General features: G+C 43.5%; 1 protein-coding gene across 1 annotated transcript in view; it reads right to left on the bottom strand.

Annotated features, from left to right (window-relative positions):
• DNAI4 (dynein axonemal intermediate chain 4) overlaps positions 1 to 21599 on the bottom strand; it is a 42916-nt gene extending 21317 nt beyond the window's left edge. Inside the window, exons 1-11 of the mRNA XM_056844759.1 lie at positions 21529 to 21599; positions 17968 to 18151; positions 16279 to 16472; positions 13191 to 13297; positions 12621 to 12777; positions 10368 to 10507; positions 7821 to 7973; positions 5745 to 5942; positions 3776 to 4014; positions 2029 to 2115; positions 551 to 702 (exon numbers count right to left, since the gene is read on the bottom strand). Of these exons, the coding sequence (XP_056700737.1) occupies positions 551 to 702; positions 2029 to 2115; positions 3776 to 4014; positions 5745 to 5942; positions 7821 to 7973; positions 10368 to 10507; positions 12621 to 12777; positions 13191 to 13297; positions 16279 to 16472; positions 17968 to 18151; positions 21529 to 21599 (1682 nt within the window). The remainder of the gene's footprint in view (positions 1 to 550; positions 703 to 2028; positions 2116 to 3775; positions 4015 to 5744; positions 5943 to 7820; positions 7974 to 10367; positions 10508 to 12620; positions 12778 to 13190; positions 13298 to 16278; positions 16473 to 17967; positions 18152 to 21528) is intronic.
• Between the last annotated feature and the right edge of the window lie 502 nt (positions 21600 to 22101).

Below are 22101 nucleotides of genomic sequence, written 5' to 3'. Positions count from 1 at the left end.
GAACCAAGAGTTTAAACAACTTTGACCCAGTTAGGATTTCTTGGATCATCCCTCCTTGCCGTGAATGCTGAATGAGACAATATGGGGGTTGGGTTCCCCGACGACCTCTGAAGCTGCCTCGAGTTTTGCAAGGAAGTCGCCATGCCGGTTTTCTCTCCTGTAGTCAATCAATTTATATTCCCCCCACCCCAAACATCTTCTATTTGCAATTGTAACATGGAAATGCCGAAGCAAGCTGCAGAGATGGCCCAGCAATATATATTTGATTATGTGTGTGTGTTAAGTGCTGTCAAGTCGCTTCCGACTCATGGTGACCCTACGAATCAATGTCCTACAAAATGTCCTATCTTTAACAGCCTTGCTCAGGTCTTTCAAATTGAGGGCCGTGGCTTCTTTTATAGAGTCCATCCATCTCTTGTTGGGTCCTCTCCTGCTGCCTTCAACTTTTCCTAGCATGATTGTCTTTTCCAGTGACTCTTGTCTTCTCATAATGTGACCAAAGTACGATAGCTTCAGTTTAGTCATTTTAGCTTCTAATGTCAGTTCATACCTGGTATCTAAAACTGAAGTAGAAAGATGAGCCTGAACATTGTAGATTGCAATTGTCCCATTGAACATCCCGACTGCTAGGAGGTTTGGATTAGCGAGAGAAAAATCCAAGGCAGTTACCCCATAACTGCACTGGTAGATGCGCTCTGGCCACTGAACAAAGGAAAAGAGAAGATAGTTTTAACTGAGAGAGTATTTGTGCATCATATATGGTGAAGCCCAGGTACCTTTGGAGCCTGGCCCTAGACCCATGCAGTAGCCAGAAACAGACACTTGTCATACTAATTTCCCCTCTCTCTTTCAAGTACTGTATTGCATGAGTCATGGCTGTACATATAGCATGAGAAAGCTTCCTTTCTGAATGTGACTCATCACTGCACATAAATCAGAATGAATCAGACCAGTGAGGCAGGCTGAGGGCAGACCAGTGTTCATATTACAAGGGGGCAAGGGTTCTCTTTTCTGGTGGGTCCCTTAGTCCCAGTTTCAGAAGACTATAGAGTGACATCATTTGGGCAGGAGTGTCCACAACAATCCCCCTCTTCCCCACAATTTGAACACTGAACCAGCCCCTGCATATTAAAAGCTTTCTAATATCTAGTCTTTTTTCCTTCATGTTTTTGCCATCTGGCAAGAATGTTATCCATTTGACCAGCTGCCAGAATTACAAGATGCAAAACGAGTACAACATTTCACATAAGCTGCTTTTGGCTATTAGTGCACATACATGAGGTTTTACTCATGCACCAAGGCATTGCTGAAATTTCTACGTTGTGTCTGTGCCGTCACTAACTTGCTCTGAATGCGCACATGTATTGCTATGTGGAGATCCAACAATTAATGGTGATGGCAGCGACTTACCCTGTTTTGCTGGTGCATTTGGTGAGACAGTACACATGTGTGGAGCTGAAGGCTACTTAAGCACATTGCTTCCATTGTTGGCATACATCACAGGGCTGTTTCCAAAACATGGAAATTGCTTCCATGCAAGAATAGAGAATTGTCTTTTGATTCCTATATTTTGATCCATATGATTCCTACCTATGAAGTATGACATATGCCAATTCTATAAACAGAGGAAGTTAATGCTGCTCCCCAGGGCACAGATAGGCATTGATTTATCAATCAAATAAATAAATAGAGGCAGTCCTCAGAATTTTAAGAGTAAAAATGAACTCTCCTACTAAATCATGGCAAAATCTTACAATGAAGATCACTACTTGGGTTAAAATGACCAGCGGATAGGGTTGCCAGCTCCAGGTTGGGAAATACCTGGAGATTTGGGGGGGGGGAGCCTGAGGAGGGCAGGGTTTGGGGAGGGGACACCATAAAGTCCAATTGCCAAAGCAGCCATTTTCTCCAGGGGAACTGATTTCTATCAACTGGAGATGAGTTGTAATGGCGGGAGATCTCCAACTACCACCTGGAGGTTGGCAACCCTACCAGCAGAAGGAGGGCACAAAACATTGTTTACTCTACCGTTGGGTTCTTCAGGGACCAGCAGCAAGCCAAGCCTGTCTTCTGCTCTTTAAAACGGAATGTCCCATAACCAACAGCCAAAAGGTCCTAAAAATCCACAACACAAATGATCATTGCTAAACAATTATTGAAATGGTCACAGCTTTTCAGGCCTCTTGGGTTTAATTAAGAATGGGGGAGAGGGAAAGAACTATAAGCATAGAGCAGAGGGCTTTAACCCGGTACTAGGGTTCAAGTCCTTGCTATTTTGTTTTGTTGTTGTTTTATTACCCTTGCTGTCATCTTTACAGCTAAGTCTTTCTTTTTAGTTCTTCTCATGCGTGCTGCTGCTACTTTCTATGTACCACATCTATTTTCCCTGTCTTATCCCCTTCTGCCCATTTAGGGTCTCCCCCACCCCCACCCCTCCAAAGGAGTTTGAAGCCAAATCGCCTTTGCAATTCGCATGGACAAGCTAACCTATTTGTAAACATTCTGTTGCAGTTCCTTAGTAGCTAGAAGGTCTGGGATTGTTGTATGATATCACAGAAACTTTAACCAATCACTACCAAATGTTTTACCACCCCTACCAAATAAATCCCTTTAAAACACAGCTCACTTCTTTAGAAGAAGTCCTGCCAGAAATGTTGTTAGTCTTTACGGTGCTACTGGACTCTTGCTCTTTTCTACTGCTACAGACAGACTAACACGCCTACCCATTGTGACTGTTTTCATTGTTAGTGTTAATAACATCATTTTGAGAGTGGGATTTTGTATTGGAGTGTCCCTTCATAATACAGCTATTTGAAACTGGGATGAGAAAAAGAAGAGGAGGAGGAGAAATGGGAAAGAGGGAGGGGGAAAACAGTGTGTACAACAGTTGTGAGAAATATAGGGGTTTAGAAATAAATGGATCAAATAGGGCCTGTCAAATGTTTATCTAAACAGAACATAGAGATGCGTAAATTCAAGACTGCTGCTCTTAGCAACATTTCAAAGGGTTCATGAACAAATAAGACACCTGTCTTGCTGAGGCATACAGTTTTATTCCCTCAGTGTGTCAAGATTCCTGAGGAAGGGGGGGGCTGGTGACTGCAAAGAATATTCAGTGGCTTGTTGATCATTGGATTTTGCTTCCCACATATAACAAGTTAATTTATAGGCTATCATCATTTTCCACACTTTAATCCATTCTTTGTACATGGGAGGGGGTTAGTTTTTCTCCATGTTCACTCAAGATATTTTGGTTACTAACAGTTGGCAGGTGTCTGTGTAGACCAGTGGTTCTCAACCTTTTTTTGACCAGGGACCACTAGGACTTTTTTGTTCGGTGCAGGGACCCCAAGGTTCAAAATAAAAATTCTGAGAATTTGAAAATAAACTTTAATCATAACTGTTAGTTAAACATTAAACTTAGAATAATATTTGAATATATATTTTTATAATAGAGAACTTTTAATTGAAAATATTAATTTATTATGGGTTTATAACTTTGTTTTGCGGACCTTAATTTAGTTCTCGCGGACCCCTGGGGGTCCACGGACCCCTGGTTGGGAACCAGTGGTGTAGACAGAGTGAATGGTCTCATCCAGAAATTCTGGCAGGATCAGGTTAGGTTCAGTGAAGCACTTTAGGATTAAGCAACATTTAGGGGGGAATTTCCCTGTATGTTTGGGCTACTGGGCATTCCTACAAGGCTGTAAAGCTATATTTAATATTGACCTAGATACATGTCCAGTTCTTAAGTACATGATTAGGAATCACTTACAGGGTTCAGTTTGTTCCAAGCCATGCAGGTGACATTGTTTCCTTTAGTCAGATAACATCCATAAGACCACAAGGGCTCTAAAAAGGGTGGTGGGATCTCTTTTACTGTTTCACCTAGTTCTAGTAACAGTGAGGAAGACACTACGGGTTCCACCTCTTCCATCATTTCTTCCTCTTCCTCCTGCTTTTCTGATTCTTCATCAGAGCCAAGTATAATACTTTCAGATTTGACATCTGGCTCTAGAACACAAGCAGACAGTGAAAAATCAGTATCATTTCATCCCCAATAGGCATTGCTATATAGAATCAGACCAGAAATTAGACTAGGACAGCAGCTTCATAATGGCAGCTCCTGTAGGGTTGCCAGGTCCCTCTTCGCAACCGGTGGGAGGTATTTGGGGTGGAGCCTGAGGAGGGCGAGGTTTGGGGAGGGACTTCAGTGCCATAGCATCCAAATGCCAAAGCGGCCATTTTCTCCAGGTGAACTGATCTCTATCAGCAGAAGATCAGTTGTAACAGGAGGAGATCTCCAGCCAGTACCTGGAGGTTGGCAACCCTAAGCTCCTGTGATGCTCAGCAATCCTGGTTGTATTGCAGACTGAGATCTCCTTCCTCCATATGCTCCTCTTGATGTTAATGTGACTTAGTCCACCATCAACTTTCACTCTTGCTAAAAGAAATATTCTATCTATGTTGGGAGAGTTACAGGATATAGGGAAGCCATCCTAGATTAGCCCTGGTGAGGTTATTGGGGTGTCCCACCATAACAAGTCCAGCATAGGTTTGGCCTGTTCTGCCACTCCCATGAAATCATTGAGGGAGATGGTGTCATCATGATGACTCAGAAGTCACAGGGCAGGTACAGACTCTTTCAAGCCTTCTTGGGCTCTTTCAAAGTTTTTTCACCCAAATTCCAGAACAGGGCAATAATATATACACATCCTCCACAACTCAAGTAACTGTACTTAGACCCAGATGTTACTGATCCATATCTAATTTAAACAGGGTTTTTTTAAAAGAAGGAAGACTGGTTTCATTTTTTTTTGTGCTGCTGCAGGAACCTTTGTCTGTTTAGCCTAATTATTTCCTGTTCTCTCAGATCTTACTAGTTCTCTCTGAGCAGATCTTGCGTCCCTGTGTCATGGGCCAGGACATCCTGGAAGCTCAGAGAGCTTAAGTAGCCAGGCAAAGTTACTGCTCATTTTTTTTTAAATGGGAGCAGTGGTTTGGGCTGTCTACAAAATGAAAAATGTTACTCCAAACAGTAGGGTTTTCAAGGCAAGAGACAGAGGTGGTTTGACATTGCATGCCTCTGCATAGCAAGCCTGGACTTCCTCGGCGGTCTCCCATCCAATTACTAACCAGGGCTGGCCCTAGTTAGCTTCTGAGATCTGATGACATTGGGCAGGTCTGGGCCACCCATGTCAGGGCTATTTTATATAATGCTTTAAATTTGTGACGGTGCTTTTTACTAGCTTTATTGCATTTGTTCTCTCAACCAATCTAGGGCTGCCACCTCCAGGTTGGGAAGTTCTGGGAGATTTGGGGGCAGAGCTTGGGGAGAGTAGTGTTTGGGGAGAGAACTGAGCAGGAATAGGATGACTGTCCTCCCAAGCTGCCATTTTCTCCATGGGAACTGATCTCTGCAGTCTGGTGATCAGTTATGATTCTGGGAGAACTTTAGGGCCCACTTGGAGGTTGGTAACCCTAAACCAACCTGGAAAATTGATCACTACTATTCCCATATAGATGGGGAACTAAAGCGGGTGAGGCTATAACAGTGTCAGAACTCCAGCATGAGAGTCCTTGCTTCAAGCCTGTTTCTAAGTGATAATTGGCCCACATCCACCTCCTTTGGAACATCAGTGGTGATATGTGGGAGAAAATGCAGAGGCATTGTACATATGCTAAATTGTGCACTACTGGAACACGACTTAGGTTGAGAGTGAAATATCTGCTAATAAATATACCTATGATGACAGGAAGCTGCCGGTAAGATGCAAGTTTAGGCTGAAAAATATTCTCCATTAGAACTCTCTCCATATAAAATAAATCTTGCTGAAATTTTTCAGATTTCAATATAGCTTCTGAGCGGTCCTCTTCCTCTTCATGTATCTGGGAGAGAATTACACTTTCAAGATCAATTATAGAGCTTGATGTGATGCTTGCTGAAAAAGCAAATGTTAGAAAGGGCATATTTAGCAGAATGACCTATTTTTCAGAAGGAATTATTGGAAACAAGTTGTTCATAATCTAGCAGTGCTTCCTATATTACTTTATGTATTTTTAAGGTTTTTCCAGATGATACAACCATCCTGCGCATTTGGAGTTACAACTGGCTTCAAAGGGGTATTCAAAATATGCACGCCTCCTCGTACCAAGCTGAGTGTTAGAAGCGAGCTCATTTGCTGTCACAATGTCAGCTCTTGGCCCATCGAACCAGAAACCACAACAGAGACAGTCAGGTCCAAAGAAGATGGCTTTACTGGTCAAATAGGTATTACAGAGCATGAAGGGAAAGGTGACAGCAATGAGCTCACTGTCTAACACTCAGCAGTATAAAGGCAAGGATATTTGCAAATGATTACAGAACACAAACATAGCTGCTGTTCCCAGGACTGTTCCCAGAGCTTCAAACAGGCTTTGGTATGCAGGATTGTCCTTGAGCTTAGTCAGCGATAGAAACGAAAGCAAAACAAAGTAACTGAGATACAAAGTAACTGAGATACAGGCCTGACAGATACTTGATCATATGCCAATAATAAATGGATTGTTTTCCCGATGGAAACTCCATATCCATGGTATTTTTTTAATGTGGAGGTTTCACTAAATGAGCATGGGATTATTTAGACCCCCCCCCCAATTAAAGTGGGGAAATAAAATGCTGCGTATCCAAGATACAATCAATGACTGAATCATTTAGGATCAGATTATATATATATATATATATATATATATATATATATATATATATTTATGAAGAAGTAAAGACTAGGAGGGATTAATTACATAATTTTGAGGAGCGAGATTCTAAATCCAGAATGTTTTGGATTTGGAAAGGAAATTAAAGTATCAGGGATCTGTGGGGCCCTATAGAAATGTAGGGTCACTACAGGCTCCAGATAGTTGTATAAACCTGTACTAAATACACTAATTGTTAATATATTTCATTAGTTTTTACATGACATTGAAGTTATTGGCAAATATATCTTTTAAAAAACTAATCCAAGACCCATTTGATTCTAATATCAAATTAGTAAATTATCAGATGGTAATTGTTCCGCTCAAAGTCCTAACAAGATAAGACGCTAGGAGAGCTGTGATCAACAGTTGTAAGTATTTTTAAAGACTTGTGGTAGCTGCCATGTAAGGTCCTGATTCAGACTGGGGCTGCAGCTAGGGTTGCCAGCTCCAGCTTGTGAAATACCTGGAGATTTGGGGGGGTGGAGCCTGAGGAAGCAGGGTTTAGAGAGAGGAGGGACTTCAATGCCATAGAGTCCACCATCCAAAGCAGCCATTTTCTCCAGGTGCACTGATCTCTGTTGCCTGGAGATCAGTTTTAATCTCCAGCCAGCACCTGGAGGTTGGCAACCCTAGCTGCAGACTCTTCTATCTCTGCAGAGGTTTACCCATAAAAACTGAACCATCGCTATGTTGTTATTAGTCCTAGAAAGGGGAGAAGACAGACAAAGCGAGTGTATTTTCATTAGCAAAATTGTATGGGTGGGAGGATTAATCCTTTGCCACCCAATCCAAACTGTGAGCCACACAGCCGCTTTTAGCCTTTAAAAAGCACCAGAATAATGTAACCATGGTACATCTGTCTCCTTGGCCTTTACTCTTATGCCTATGCTAGTGCTCAATTATCATCAGTCTGCAATAGCCCATCCCTGTGGGCATAACCTGGGTGCAGGGGGTACATCCATACATTTTAACTTACATGTAACCATAGCATGCAGGTTATATTTACAGTGTTACATGCAGGTCATATTTACTATGTTACATACGATGAAAAAATGTAAATGTTGCTGTACAAAAAAAAATACCTCTGTCATGAGAAGCTGAAGATGTGATTTTATCATGTTCTTTCACAGCTGATTTACTGATAGTCAAGCTTATGGGTCCGGTAGTTTTTTCTGTATCCTCTGTCTCCAAAGCACTAAAGGAATCATATAAATCCCAGTTGGTGGCCATTATCTCTAGGGGAAAAAAGGAGATTGTTAGGTAGCGCTTTGTTCCTGTGTATTTATGTTACAATAAAATAAAGCTAAAAATATCATTATACTTTGCATAGCAAATGTCAAGTCTATTTTAACCAAACGTGTTAAGGAAACCATAAAACCCTTTAAATGCATGTGTGACTTTCCATGGTTACAAATGGATATACTTCTGGATCATTATAAAGCATGCAATCAGTGGAACTCCTTGTATGCCAACATTATAAACAGATGTCAGTGCTTCACAATCTCCTAAAGTAATGAGAAAATGTGTGAGCACCACACCCCGCCACATGAATTAAGTGTTCTTGTACAAACCTGTGCTGGGAATGTATTTAATGGTGTGAAACCAACCAAACACAACAATCATTGTGAAAAAGAAGAGTAAATAAGCTCAACTGAATATGAAACCACTTATTATGCCAAGGGGGACTGATAAAGACATGCAAAGGAACACAAAGGAGGGGAGAAAAACTAACCCACAGAGGAGTCCACATAGTTGAATCATGATAGCCTTGTCCAGAGTAACCAAAGAATCCCCAGCTTCACATTCTTACATAGATTTGGGGCTAATGGTTTGAATTCATACTACCATGAATGCCCCCCCTTCCTGTGCAGCTCTCTGTCCTCCTCCTCAGGACTCTGAGGAATGGCATGAGATGGGCCTGCAAGGTGGCACAATTCATTCCCCCTCTTGTGCAAACTCTCTTTGCCAAGAAATCATGCAAGACCAGCAGTGAGGGTGGATTTCTACCTGTTCCTCTTCCCAAAGCAGTCCCATGTTACATCCTACTGTGTGTATCCTGATCTTCAGGAGCATCTTTTTGGGGAAACGGGGACTTACAGGGAGAAGGGACTAGCAAAGGTTCCTTCCATGAGCTCTCTTTGTTTTGTGTAAGTTGTCTTTCTTTGTATAGTACAAGTGGGACTGAGAAAACACCATTTCTAGCAGCACAATTAGGGCCTAGCTACATGATACATTATAGAGTCCTGTGGCGCAGAGTGGTAAGCTGCAGTACTGCAGTGCAGTCCAAGCTCAGCTAATGACCTGAGTTTGATCCCAACAGAAGTCGGTTTCAGGTAGCCGGCTCAAGGTTGACTCAGACTTCCATCTTTCCGAGGTCAGTAAAATGAGTACCCAGCTTGGGGGTAAAGTGTAGATGACTGGGGAAGGCAATGGCAAACCACCCCGTAAAACATAGTCTGCCTAGTAAATGTTAGGATGTGATGTCACCCGCCCCCCCGGGTCAATAATGACCCGGTGCTTGCACAGGGGACTACCTTTACCTTTACATGAGACATTGTCCTTGTATCTCCCCTAGGCTTACCAGGTCCCTCTTCTTCTTCGACAGGAGGTTTTTGGATTGGAGGGGGGGGGCCGCGCGCTCCCGGAAGTGCTTCAGCACTTCCAGTTTACACCCGGAAGTGTTGCATTGCAAAGGGCCGGTTTCCACTCAAACTCCCAATTTGAGTGGTAAAGCCCTGTTGCAATGCGGCACTTCCGCTCTGCAAACTTGGCCAACCTGAGAAATCAGCAGTGGCTGAACATGGACTGACCCAAACAGGACACAGGGTCTTATTCCAAGACACTGAAATACTGGACAATTCTACCAACTATTTTGTCAGATTGCACAGAGAAGCCATTGAAATTCATAAACATCTGCACAACTTTAACAGAAAAGAAGAGAGTTTAAGAATGAATAAGGCTTGGCTTCCTGTCCTGAAAACCTCCAGACTAACAAAGACTACAGTCCACAATAGCCATACTGATTAGCCTTGGATTCCACATGTTAACAGATCACTTCAGGATACAATGGTTCCACATTAACATACCGCACCCTCATTAGCACATTATCTTGATACTTGCAGGACAATGATTTGCACATTACCTTTAATACTTTGCAGGACAATGACTCAGCTCAAACCCAACCCCCTTCTGACTATATATTACTCTTCCTATACACTTGACACCGAGAGACACTGTCCTTCAGTGTTACTCCTCTGAAGATGCCTGCCACAGCTGCTGACGAAACATCAGGAAAGAAAATACCAAGACCACAGTCACACAGCCCAGATAACCTACAAGAACCAATGAACTCTGACCGTGAAAGCCTTCAACAAAACTTCATAATGTTTTCCCCAAAGATTTCAAGATTCTTCTGCCAAAACTAAATTTGAAACACAAGCTCACTTTACACATTTAATTTGAAGTTTGAAACAGATGTGGTTTAAAGTATACTTGTTTACTTAGATAGGGGAGTAAAAAACATGGCTTTGGTTCTTTGTTCCTGAATAAAAGGAGCTCCAGTTTAGGCCACAGCTCCTTCCACACCTCCTCCAGTTATCTCCAAAACTTTTTTCAAAGCTATTGCTTACCTTTGTCAGCCATGATGATTTTGTCACACTGCACCTCCTTGATCTTCGGTGCTCCATTCAGTGTTTGCATCATCCGGTCAGTATAGCGGTCATTGCCAACTCTGTTTTTACAGAGTTCCATGTAAGCTATATTCTGGTGCCTTTTAAAAACAAAAGATATATGTAGTTGGTGTTTTTTTGGAAAAAAATGTATCTTTCACAGACTCTTTATGTTTCGCTTCAGGGACGTAGTCTCTTTATGGAACTCAGTGAGCGGCTGTAGATCAGTCAACTTTTTAAAAAAAGTTACAGACCGCCCACAACTAAACTTCTGAGCACTTTAGAACTATATGGTGGCAGATCTAAAATGGGTCTTTCTCAAATAACACTGTTAAAATGCTGCATTGCCATTATGTGTCCTTTAGACAAGGAATGAAGTGTTGCTTTCTGACACAGCAAATATCAGGATTCTGTTCGTTGTGTATATAAAGTCATCTAAGCTGCAGTGTTGATCTTCTTGTAGGCCCAGAAGGCTAACAGAGTCACAAACATCTGGTACTAGCTGGTGATCTCCTGCTATTACAACTGATGTCCAGCCAATAGAGATCAGTTCACCTGGAGAAAATGGCCGCTTAGGCCATTGGACTCTATGGCACTGAAGTCCCTCCCCTCCCCAAACCCAGCCCTCTTCAGGCTCTGCCGCCAAAATCTCCAGGTATTTCCCAACCCAGAGCTGGTAACCCTAGTTACAGCTTAGTACCAATAAACACTGGCAGGGATTAGTGGCTAGGAGAACTGTTCTTCCTCACCATTTAGTCTTCGCAGCATTTGAGGTCAGCAATGGAAGCAGGATCTTTATAGTCATGGCCTCAATGAATCTCCTTCTTGGAGAGGTTAGGAACCTAATAAAGGTCCTTAGGGGGGAAATTCTTTTCCTGGCTTATCTAGATTCTTTTGGGATTAGCCTATGAGATGCAATTTGTATTAGGGTCTATTTTTAATATTATAAACCAATGCAACCTACTCTGGAAAAGCAACATAAAATATTTTGAATAAATAACTAAAGCACAGCTGGTTTGGTGGCGCTAGCAACAAAAGGGCTTAGGGATACCATGAAGAAGCATGGCGTCCAAGAAGTGCACTTCATGTCCTTGCAATGTTTTAGAGGCTTCTGGGGCATGACTCTTAGATAAAGTCCCAGCATCCTGTTTAAAATTAGGAGGGATCTTAGGCCACAAGCCTGGTTGGACTAGGCTGACAGCAGTGAAGGCCGAAGAGATGACAGAGATGCCATGCTTGGAGTAAACCAGAACTGGGACTACTTTGGACCCTCCTGCCTCTTCTCCTACAAAGTGTCTTCCTCTTCCATGGAATATCACATGCATACGTCTTTAAAGATCCAAGGCATATTGCTCATTTGTACATTAGAGGCCAAATGAGGTTTGCCACAGACAGTACACTTTGCAACATGCAACAGCCAGTCACAATTGTCTAACACGCAGTCGTGAGCCATGGTGAGTCATTGTACACTTCATGTGTTTGTGTACATGCCCAATACATGTAACTGGCTGGATGAAGTTGCTCTTTCAAGAAATACCGAGTGGATTTGGAGAGGCAGTGTCGGATGGGAGCCAGCAGAGGGAGCTATTGTGATGCCTACAAGTCAGCTCAGTCTGATCCTTCATCACTAATTGACCAATGAGGGCCTGCTTTGCAAAAAGCATCCCTGCTGGCCGATTCATTCATGATGTAGATTCCAAACAGTCAACACGCCATTGTTTCCATTAATGAGACTGCAGACGACACAACCATGCCACAGCCTTATTTTTTTACCATGTGTTTTCTTTATATAAAATCCTGAGCTCTTAAAATCAAGTCTCAGTGCCCCAGAAGTGTCAAACACCAACTTTTGAGCAGCCAACAGCTAAAAATCCATGCCTTACAACTATTAAGATACAATCCTAAACATACTTACTAAAGATAAAGTCCAATTCAACTCAATAGGGCATGCAACTAAATAAACATGTTTAGGAATTGGCTGCACATTTTTTTCCTCTTTCAGAGGAAATGAGCAGACCAGAGGCTCTGATAGTTTTCCTGGATTTTTGCTAATCTTTTGAGACTTATTTTAATGTACATGGACAAAACCCTACAGTGGGAGAGGACTATGAGGAAAGTCACCTGAAATTTACTTGAAAGCTAAAGCCGCAAAGCATCATAGGTGCAAAAGAGAGAAAGGTTATGCCTACCTCGTTGTGCAAAAGTTATGCCTACCTCACTTTATCAGCTTCTTCAGCTTCTGAAGATACCATGATAGTTGGCATGTCAAACATCCAAATGGTTTCGGTCTCTGTGAGATAAATATCAACAACCTTTTCCAGTTCTTCTTTTGTCAGTGGTTCCTGCGCTTCCTCTCGCCGGACTTGAACATCTGCCAGATTAATACACCATGTGAAGGACACGAGTCAGCAGTAGGGATTCCAGCCTCCAGGTGGAACCTGGGAATCCCCCAGAATTACAGCTCATCTCCAGACTACAGAGATCAGTTTCCCTGGAGGAAGATGGCTGCTTTGGAGGGTGGACGCTAGGCCGTTGTACCCCACTGAGGACCCTGTCCTCACCAGCCTCTATCCCCAAATTTCCAGGAGTTTCACATGTTCGATCTGGCAACCTTACCCACCCCCATCCCCTGCCAGTGGCCAAGGGGGACCTGGCAGCCATAGTCAGAAGCAGCCATGTTTAGGCCTGGGTATAATTAGGTCCTGGGTATCAAATGATTTTGATAATTTTAGGAACAAGACCATGCTGAGAAAATCCAAAGTTAATGTAATTGCGTAAGTTTACCTATTAAACTAGTCATTGTTTCTCGTCTAGATCCAGGTTCTACTATTTCTTCCGTCATTGATTCTGCAGAAGTGGTTGACTTAGTAATACTGATGCTACCATAAGTCCTGTAGTTTGACCAAAAAAATAAGTTAGCATGCCATATTATTCTTTTATTTATTTAACAATCCGGGGACCCAGCTATCATGCATCAAATCAGCATGGATTAGAACTAAAATAACAAAGAATGTATGCCAAAGCACTTGCAACAAGAATACTTGATACTAATTAATACATTCCAAAAGCACCAGAGCTATCACTGCAAATCACTTCTGCATGATTACGGATCCCTATGACTGCAAAAATTCACGAGGTGCAAAAAAAGGTTATATGGTCCTCTTGTGTCTGTATTCACCTCAGGACCAAAGTGGGGATTCTCATGGTTGTACTTCTGTTGAAATCTCCTTGAATGTGCAAAGCTGCCTCATGATAGAGACAGGAGACATCTCCTTAACATGCAAGCTTTGCATTTGCAGTGAGGGTTTAATGTGGGGGAGAATTCAGACGTGCAATCCCCCACATGCATTTTTGAAGCAGTACAATTTTACAATGATTATACCACATTCCTCTTAACATTTGCTTTGGCTCTTTGAGAAAGCAAGCCTAACAGTGTCTCCTTAGAAATAAGTCCCATTTTATTCAATGGGGTTCACTCCCTGGAAAGTGTTCTTAGGATTGTTGGCAGGTTGGATAACACGTAGCCACCAGCACCACTGCCACATCTCCTCAGGAGAGTAGTATCAGCCCTGCCATAAATCCTTGGTACATAACACAGTTTATCTGTGTGAGAAGTGTATTCTTTTTTGGGCCCTGATTACGCAGGAATAATTTTCATCTGCAACCTTACCACTTCAAGAATAGTACCAAAGAGAAAGACCACAGATAATGAATAATGTATTGTAGCCCTGATTTTAAATGGAGCTTCCATAGTTGCTATATAACAATTTTAAAAACTGTGCTGAAGATCTGCTCATGGGTTTTTCAATATCTTATCTAGTTTGAACCTCAGTTTGGGGTCTGGATAGACTCCCAAGTCATGTTACCCAAGCAGGACACTGCAAACAATCAATGATGTACATTGTGGGGGGGGGGGGGAGAAAGACTTTAAAAAAAAACGGTTTAGAACATCTTCCCAAGATGTCCAGTGCAGTGTAGACAGGTCCCCTGTGACTCAGGAATAGCATATACATTTCCTAAAAAATGAACAAACAAAAGGGTTGTATGAGGTGGATCTGGGCTCAAATCCTTGCTCAGCCGTGGTGTCCATCTCTCAGCCTTTCAGCCTCGTTGTGACAAAATAAGGCATGCCCATATCTGCAGCCTTTTGTTCCTTGGAGGAAGGGCAGAATACAAAAGTGGTAAGTAAGACAATGGGGGGAAAGCAGAATAATTAAAGACTGTAATTACTACTGTATATTTAAAGATGGACTCAAACATACAATATACACGATCACCTGGAGAACTCTGGGTTTTCTTGTGGATCCACCAAGCAAAAAAAGGGTCCAGAGGAGTCATTTCAAGCAAGACATATAGGTGCCGTGTGCCACTGGAGCTGCATTCCAGTAACATGTACATCTATCACCACAGATGACTCCTGGTATAGGTGACTGTTATTTTGGCTGCAGTGGACTAACAAGGCTACCCCTCTGGATTAATCAGCATAAAAGGGATAGTCTGTAGAGTTAGCTTCATGAACATCTATGTTAAAACTTCACTTCTGATTTAACCGTTCTGAAGGGATTAACCTCTGCATGCTAAAGACCAGTGGTGGCGAACCTATGGCACGCGTGCCAGAGGGGGCATGCAGAGCCCTCTCTGTGGGCATGTGCGCTGTCACCCCAGCACATCTAGAGAGTTGCAAATCCAAGGCAAAACCTCCCATGCGTTTTGGCCATTTGGTCCCTCCCCTCGCCCGCCAGCTGTGATAAGACCCTGCGGGATCCGCCTGGCCCTGCCTCCCGCCTTCCTTTCCCCCCTGCTTCCTGGAGCCTCCCGATGTGCCTCCGAGCGGCGGAGCAGCTCCAGAGCAGCAGCAGCAGCAGCAGGCAGTGGCAGGGCGGGCATGGAGCAGCGAAGCCGGGGGCTGCTGCTGCCGCTGCTTCTGGCTCCCCTGGCCGGCGCGCAGTACAAGAAGTACAGCTTCCGCAGCTTCCCGGTGGCTGAGCTGCTGCCGCTGCAGCGCGCCTACGCACTGGAGCAGTACGAGGGCGAGGGCTGGAAGGAGAGCGTCCGTGCCCTGGAGGCCACCCTGCGCTTCCACCGCCTGCTGTGCTACAGCGAGGCGGACTGCCACCAGGAGTGCACCGGCAGCAAGGCGCTGGGGGAGCCCTGGCTCAGGGAGCCGGCCTTTGGCTGAGCTGGAGCTCTTCAGGTGCGTCCTGCAGCGCACCTCCTGCCTGCGGTGCTGCAAGCGGGGCCTGCCCGTCTTCCGGCTCTGCTACCTGCCGGCCGAGACCCTGCGGGACCTCCAGCGACGCACCCCTTACCTGTACCTGCACTATGTGCTCTATAAGGTGAGGGGCACGCCCCCCGGAGACCGTCTGGTCATGCGATCCTGTGCAGAGCGACTCCACTAGCATAGGATGACGTGGGGATGTTAATGTATGAGTTATTTTTTCTAAACTAAACCTCAGTATTCAGGTTAAATTGCCGTGTTGGCACTTTGCGATAAATAAGTGGGTTTTGGGTTGCAGTTTGGGCACTCGGTCTCTAAAAGGTTCGCCATCACTGCTAAAGACTAATGAATTTACTGCAGCAGAAACTTGTGTGGGCCTGAGCCCCCATAAATGTATTAGCCTTCCAGGTGTCCTGGGCCAGACTAGGACTCACACAGTGCAATCCTATATACAGTTCATCCAGTCTGAGTCCACTGGGTTCAGTGGGTTTAGTCTAGAATAACTCTGTATAGAATTGTACTATAAATGTACCCCAAACATACAGCAATATCCACCAAGCCCTGTTTCTAGCACTTCTGGACTTTATGTGTATGGCCATTCTAAAGGTCCATATAGTATTGGCCAGACAGGTTGCAGGGGATGCCATGTCATACCTGGAGAATGGTCCTGCTAAGCTAATACTAGTTCCAGACGTATGAAGTACAGAGAAGGAAGATAGGAAGTCTGTTTGAGTCAACCCAGCAAAATCATGTACTGATAAGATTCTGCTTTGTCTGTGCATGCCAGAACTTGCGTCCGGGTGGTAAAGGGGACGAGGTGTGACATCTTTTCCTTGCTCATCAAAAACCTGCAGAAGCAATAAAATAACAATACTATACTAAACAAGTCCTCTTCTGCTCCCACCATACCAGAAACCAAGGTATATGCAGCTAAGTTAATTCATAAGACGAAAGCTGAACACCTGTCTGTCTGCCTGCCTGCCTGCCTGTCTGTCTGACTGTCTGTCTAGTACTGCTCATATAGCTATAGGTAGCGGAAAATAAAGCTGAACACTTACACATAAAGAAGTCCCACTGGATTTAATAGGACACATTTCTGAGGTTTTTTTTACTATGAGACACTCGCTTGGGGACTCAACTTCTCTACAAGTCTGCCATTCTTGATGAAGCAGGATAATACCATTTTTATTTCACCAAGCCTCTGAGGATGGTTAAGAGGTGGGAGCTCTTTGAATATGGTTCTGATTGATTTGTATGTTTTTTAAAAAGGTTATTCTACTGATTTGTTTCAACATTTTATTGTAATATGAATTCTTGTGCTGGCCTTTTGGCAAGCAACCTTGAAGGCCATTAACAGCCCATTCCTGAGCTGGAAAGGCAAATGTGCTTAGGAGGTGGCCAAGGGCCCACGCCGGTGTCTGGGCCACTTGTGCCAGCACCCGGGCCACTTGCACTGCCCAGAGTGGCACGGACGCTGGCATTGGGGCACTCATGCCAGCCTCCCTGCACTGCCATGGCAGCACAGCCCTGGGACGCCATCTTGGCCTCCCGCCAGCGTCCTGATGGTGTTCCGAGGGCATTCCAGGGGCAGAGCTGCCTTTAGGTGACTTCCTAACCCCCTTCGAGCCAGGAATGCCCCCTTTGCCCTTATGTGCAGTTACGCCACCTTTTTAGGTGGTGTAGCCCTGTGGAACGCTATGGAGCAGTTCCATAGGGCTTGCAGGTAAGGACAAGGTTTCAGTTTCGGGAGGGATCCTACTTTGGAGGCGGTGCAGTGGCGCTGCCTCCAGCCAGCAGCTCAGCCCTCCCCCTCAGGAATGGGCTGTCCCTGTTGCAGATAACTACTCCTCCAAGTAAACAGTAAATATTAAGTAATAATTCACTTTTCCTACAAGATGAACAAATGGTCTAGTCAGCCTATGGACTATGAGATTTTATTTATTTATTTAGATATTTATATCCCACTTTTCCTCTTGACTCTTATGTTGATTCTACATTTCCATGCTGGGCATCCTTAGGCTTAAAACATAATTCTGATTTTTTTAAAAAAAAAATACAAACTTTTTCCTTACTGATACCTAATGTATCTATTTGAATGCTGAATGCTCCATTTGAAAAAATTCAGGCCACTGACTTGAAAATAGGGTTCATTTGACCAATTGCAAATTATTGTGCAGTAACAATAACTCTCTTTTATGTAGCCAAAACAAATGCCAGATAGATTCTCTTGTATGGCATTATTTCCAGTGCTGCAATATAGTACAAAATGCAACTCTGTTTGTTCAGACCTTGTCAGGAACGATAACAATAACCTTTGTCTCCTTTAGGAGTCGGTCTCATTACCTGGATAAAATGTTTATTGCTTGCAAATGATCCCTTGTCCACATTCTTCCCATCTGAAATCACAATGCTCCTTCGAGCCAACGTTCCCCCTTTGCTGGCTTGGGCAGTGCTAGTGTAACTCATTTTCCTAGTTGAAATTGTTGATGATGTTAACTTCCTTCCCACATTTTGGTCTTTTACGTTCCTGGTTTGATAAAACAATGTCTGTCTGAGGTTATGCTGTACATTAGTAACTTCAAAGTGGAACATTATTTTACACTAGCAGATGCCTATTACAAATTTCTGCAGTTCCTAAATACTTGGGAGGGTATAGAGAGGAGAAATATTCACAGTGAAAAATAATGGAGCAAAGGAAAGAGTTATTTTCATCAAACACTAGAGTCTGGAGATTATATAGGCTCAAACATCCTCTTTTAAGTGTCATCACTCTCCTTGACTGTCCTTATAGGAGAGAATCTACGTAATCTCACAGCAATGATTTGTAATAGCTAATGACTGTTTTGCATTGTGTGTCAAGTTGTCAAGCATTCACTGCTGTTGTTCTAAAACTATCCTATTGATGGAATTCACCTCTAAAGTACTCAAACTGAAAAGCATATGGGTGATAGCATACTACACTGAATTCACATAAACTACAAACACAGACAGGGGAGGGAAAACGTGCGGTGGTATTGAGTGTACCAGATTGCCCAGTGACTCTGGGAGAATCTTGGTGGGCCAGATATTGTTCATAGGCTTTATAATGTGTATGTATGCTTTAGAGGCCTGATCTCATCAGACCTCAGAAGCTAAGCAGGGTCAGTACTAGGAAGGGAGACCTCTAAGGACAACTCTGCAGAGGAAGGCAATGGCAAACCACCTATGCTAATGGCAAACCACTTGCCTTGAAAGCCCCTTGCTGGGGTCACTTTGAGTCAACTGTGACTTGATGGCACTTTACATGCACGCACATGCTTTAGAGGAGTCGTATGTCCATGAGTACCTGACCTGGATGGCCCAGGCTAGCCTGATCTCATCAGATCTCAGAAGCTAAGCAGGGTCGGCCCTGGTTAGTATTTGGATGGGAGACCATCAAGGAATACCAGGGTTGCTGTGCAGAGGAAGGCACTGGCAAACCACCTCTGTTAGTCTCTTGCCATGAAAACCCCCAAAAAGGGGTCGCCATAAGTCGGCTGCGACTTGAAGGCACTTTACACACACACACATGTCCATGAGTTAGTAGATAAATTACTATCACTCATGTGTGAAACATGAATAATAGTGACCTACTTCATAGAGTGGTTATAGGGATACAGTAAATGAAGAAGCATGTTAAACTTACTAACCCTGAGGACACCACCTGGACTGCAGTACCAACCATTTGCGTCTCTCTTTGGGGATGTAGTTGGGAAATTCTTATCGATACTGTTTTTTATTCTATGCCACCTTCTTTTTTAAAAATAGGCTAATTGTTAGGAAACCGTACCTGGAAATGTTTTAAATGGGATGGTAACTATGAAAGCGCTGTTGGCATCTGGAAAGGATATTACGGGTGATCTACAAATCCCCAGTGCGAGAGTGTTGTTTTGAACTAGGGAATAGGGAGGAAGACATAGAACCCTTTCTATATGACACACATGGCAGGAGAGTGGCAGGATGGGGTGTTTGGGTTGGGGAGGAGGGTTCAGTACACTCAAAAGGCATCTTGGGCCTTTTACACATGGCTGTTTCCCTCGCCATCACCCCTCCGATGACTTTGGATTTTGTTTTGATTATGTATGCCGTTTCTGATTGTCAGAGGTCACCTTGCTCTCCCCCTGCGTTTCCCTGCGTTTTGCTTATGTTTTCAAATTGGAGATAAAACAGGTCTCTGAAAAGGCAGGCAAAACATGGGAGAAAGCGGGGGGGAGTGAGGCGACTTCTGATGGTCAGAAACAGCATGCATAATCCACACAAAGACCCAAAGTTGTGGGAGGGGTGATGGTGAGGGAAACCGCCATGCATAAAAGGCATCTTGGTTGTGTCTTCTGAATGTAATTTAAAGAGTATCGTAGTATGATTGTTAATGTAATATTTGTTTGATAACTTGAGCTTTGTTGTTACCTACAGTGAGCTTTCAGAATGTGTGTGTGTGTGCTAAGTGCCGTCAAGTTGCTTCCGACTCATGGTGACCCTTTGAATGAAAGTCCTCCAAAATGTCCTATCTTTGACAGCCTTGCTCAGATCTTGCAAATTGAGGGCTGTGGCTTCCTTTATTGAGTCAGTCCATCTCTTGTTGGGTCTTCCTCTTTTCCTGCTGCCCTCAACTTTTCCTAGCATGACTGTCTTTTCCAGTGACTCTTGTCGTCTCATGATGTGACCAAAATACGATAGCCTCGGTGTAGTCATTTTAGCTTCTAGGGTCAGTTCAGGCTTGATTTGATCCATAACCCACTGATTGGTTTTTTTGGCAGTCCATGGTATCCGTAACACTCTCCTCCAACACCACGTTTCAAAGGAATCTATTTTCTTCCTATCAGCTTTCTTTACTGTCCAGCTTTCACACCCACACATAATAATAGGAAATACGATGGCATGAATTAACTAGTCTTGGTGGCCAGTGACACATCCTTACACTTCAAAATCTTTTCTAGCTCCTTCATGGCTGCCCTTCCTAGTCTCTATCTCCTAGTGTCATGAAAATAAATAACAGCAATAATGTATTGGTATAAAGCAAGGTATGAAACTAAGTGAATAAAATAAAATTTGCTACTTCTTTAGAAACTTCATTGGATAAATTTCTATATGATAAACCTATTAAGAACCTGGTCCACTTCTGAGAATGCTGGCTGAGGCCACCTATAGCACCCATATTTTAAAATGAGATTGTAGGTGAGCAATCTTTCAAGTTTTAGAACACCCTGTGTTCCATTTAAATGGTGTTTTGGGGTGATGGAGGAATCCCTACTATGCGGTTTGTAGGGAATTACAAAAGGAACATGATGTATTACAGACTTTATTGGGTTGCACTGGGTGAAAAAGAGGTTTCAAGATTCACACACACATTTAAAAAATAGCTTCTTTGTCCCAGTAAACGTTAGTACACCTTGAAGCCTGCTTTGCACCTGGTGAAATCCGATTAAGTCTGCAATACTTCCTGTGCTCCATTTAAAGTTTCTGCAAAGGACTAGAGGCTCCTCCATCAAATCCCAAATATCCCTTCCCTTTTGTTTTTTGTCCTGATCAACAGTATGATGAAGAGCGCTGGAGAATTCAAATGCTTCCTTCCTTCGTGTGTGTGCTATGTTAATTGATCCAAATCAAAATGTACTATAGTATTGTTTTTGGAATTTGTCTATGAACCAACACAATCACCTCTCCTCCTCCCACTTCTGCCCCCCTCCATGAAGTCTTAGATTTTCTGATTCAGGCAGCCATAATTTTCAGCAGTATCCTCTAAACTCAAGAGGAGCAGAAAGGTGATTTCCCCCTCAAATAATAATCAATCGGGGATGCCCTCCTTTCTGTCTTTCCTGTTACACCCAACTCCACCCCTCCCTGTATGCAGTTTCTGCCATATTGTAGCAGCGCAATGATACTTACGTATTGATGATAATGCTTTGTTTCCTGCCCTTGTTACCATGGTTGGCATTGTGTATGATATTGCTGGACATGGTAGAAACTTGCTGCAGATCCTATAGAGTGTCTCCGAGTAGGAGACAGCAGGCAGGTGACTCCGCTTCTGCCCCTTTGAAGCAGCAGCAGCAGCAGCAGCAGCAGCAGTCGCGGTTGCCACTAAAGAACAGGATAGGCGTGTGACGGTCTGGGGCCTCTGAGAAATGGTACCAGCTCAGTGCCCCCAGGATGCTGATTCAAAATCCAAGCCAAGAAAGAAAAACTCTTGGTAACAGTTCCTGCTTCACTCAACAGCTCAAACAAGAAGCTGTTTACTTGGTAACCATGGCAGCTACCCTTCAGCATGCTGTCATGTGATTGGCTGAGAGAGAGAGAGAGAGAGAGAGAGAGAGAGAGAGAGAGAGAGAGAGAGAGAGAGAGAGAGAGCGCAGATTGAAAGAACAGATTGGGTCTCTTTTATCTGATCCCAGCTAAGATCCAGATGGAGGGAAATGATTTATAGATTCTTTGCAGTGGATGCTGCAGCAGAAGTCAGAAACT

The sequence above is a fragment of the Euleptes europaea genome, chromosome 2, assembly GCF_029931775.1.
Source record: "Euleptes europaea isolate rEulEur1 chromosome 2, rEulEur1.hap1, whole genome shotgun sequence".
Taxonomy (NCBI): Eukaryota; Metazoa; Chordata; class Lepidosauria; order Squamata; family Sphaerodactylidae; genus Euleptes; species Euleptes europaea.
The sequence above is the reverse complement of the archived record's forward strand: the minus strand, read 5'-3'. Positions and strand labels throughout refer to the sequence as shown.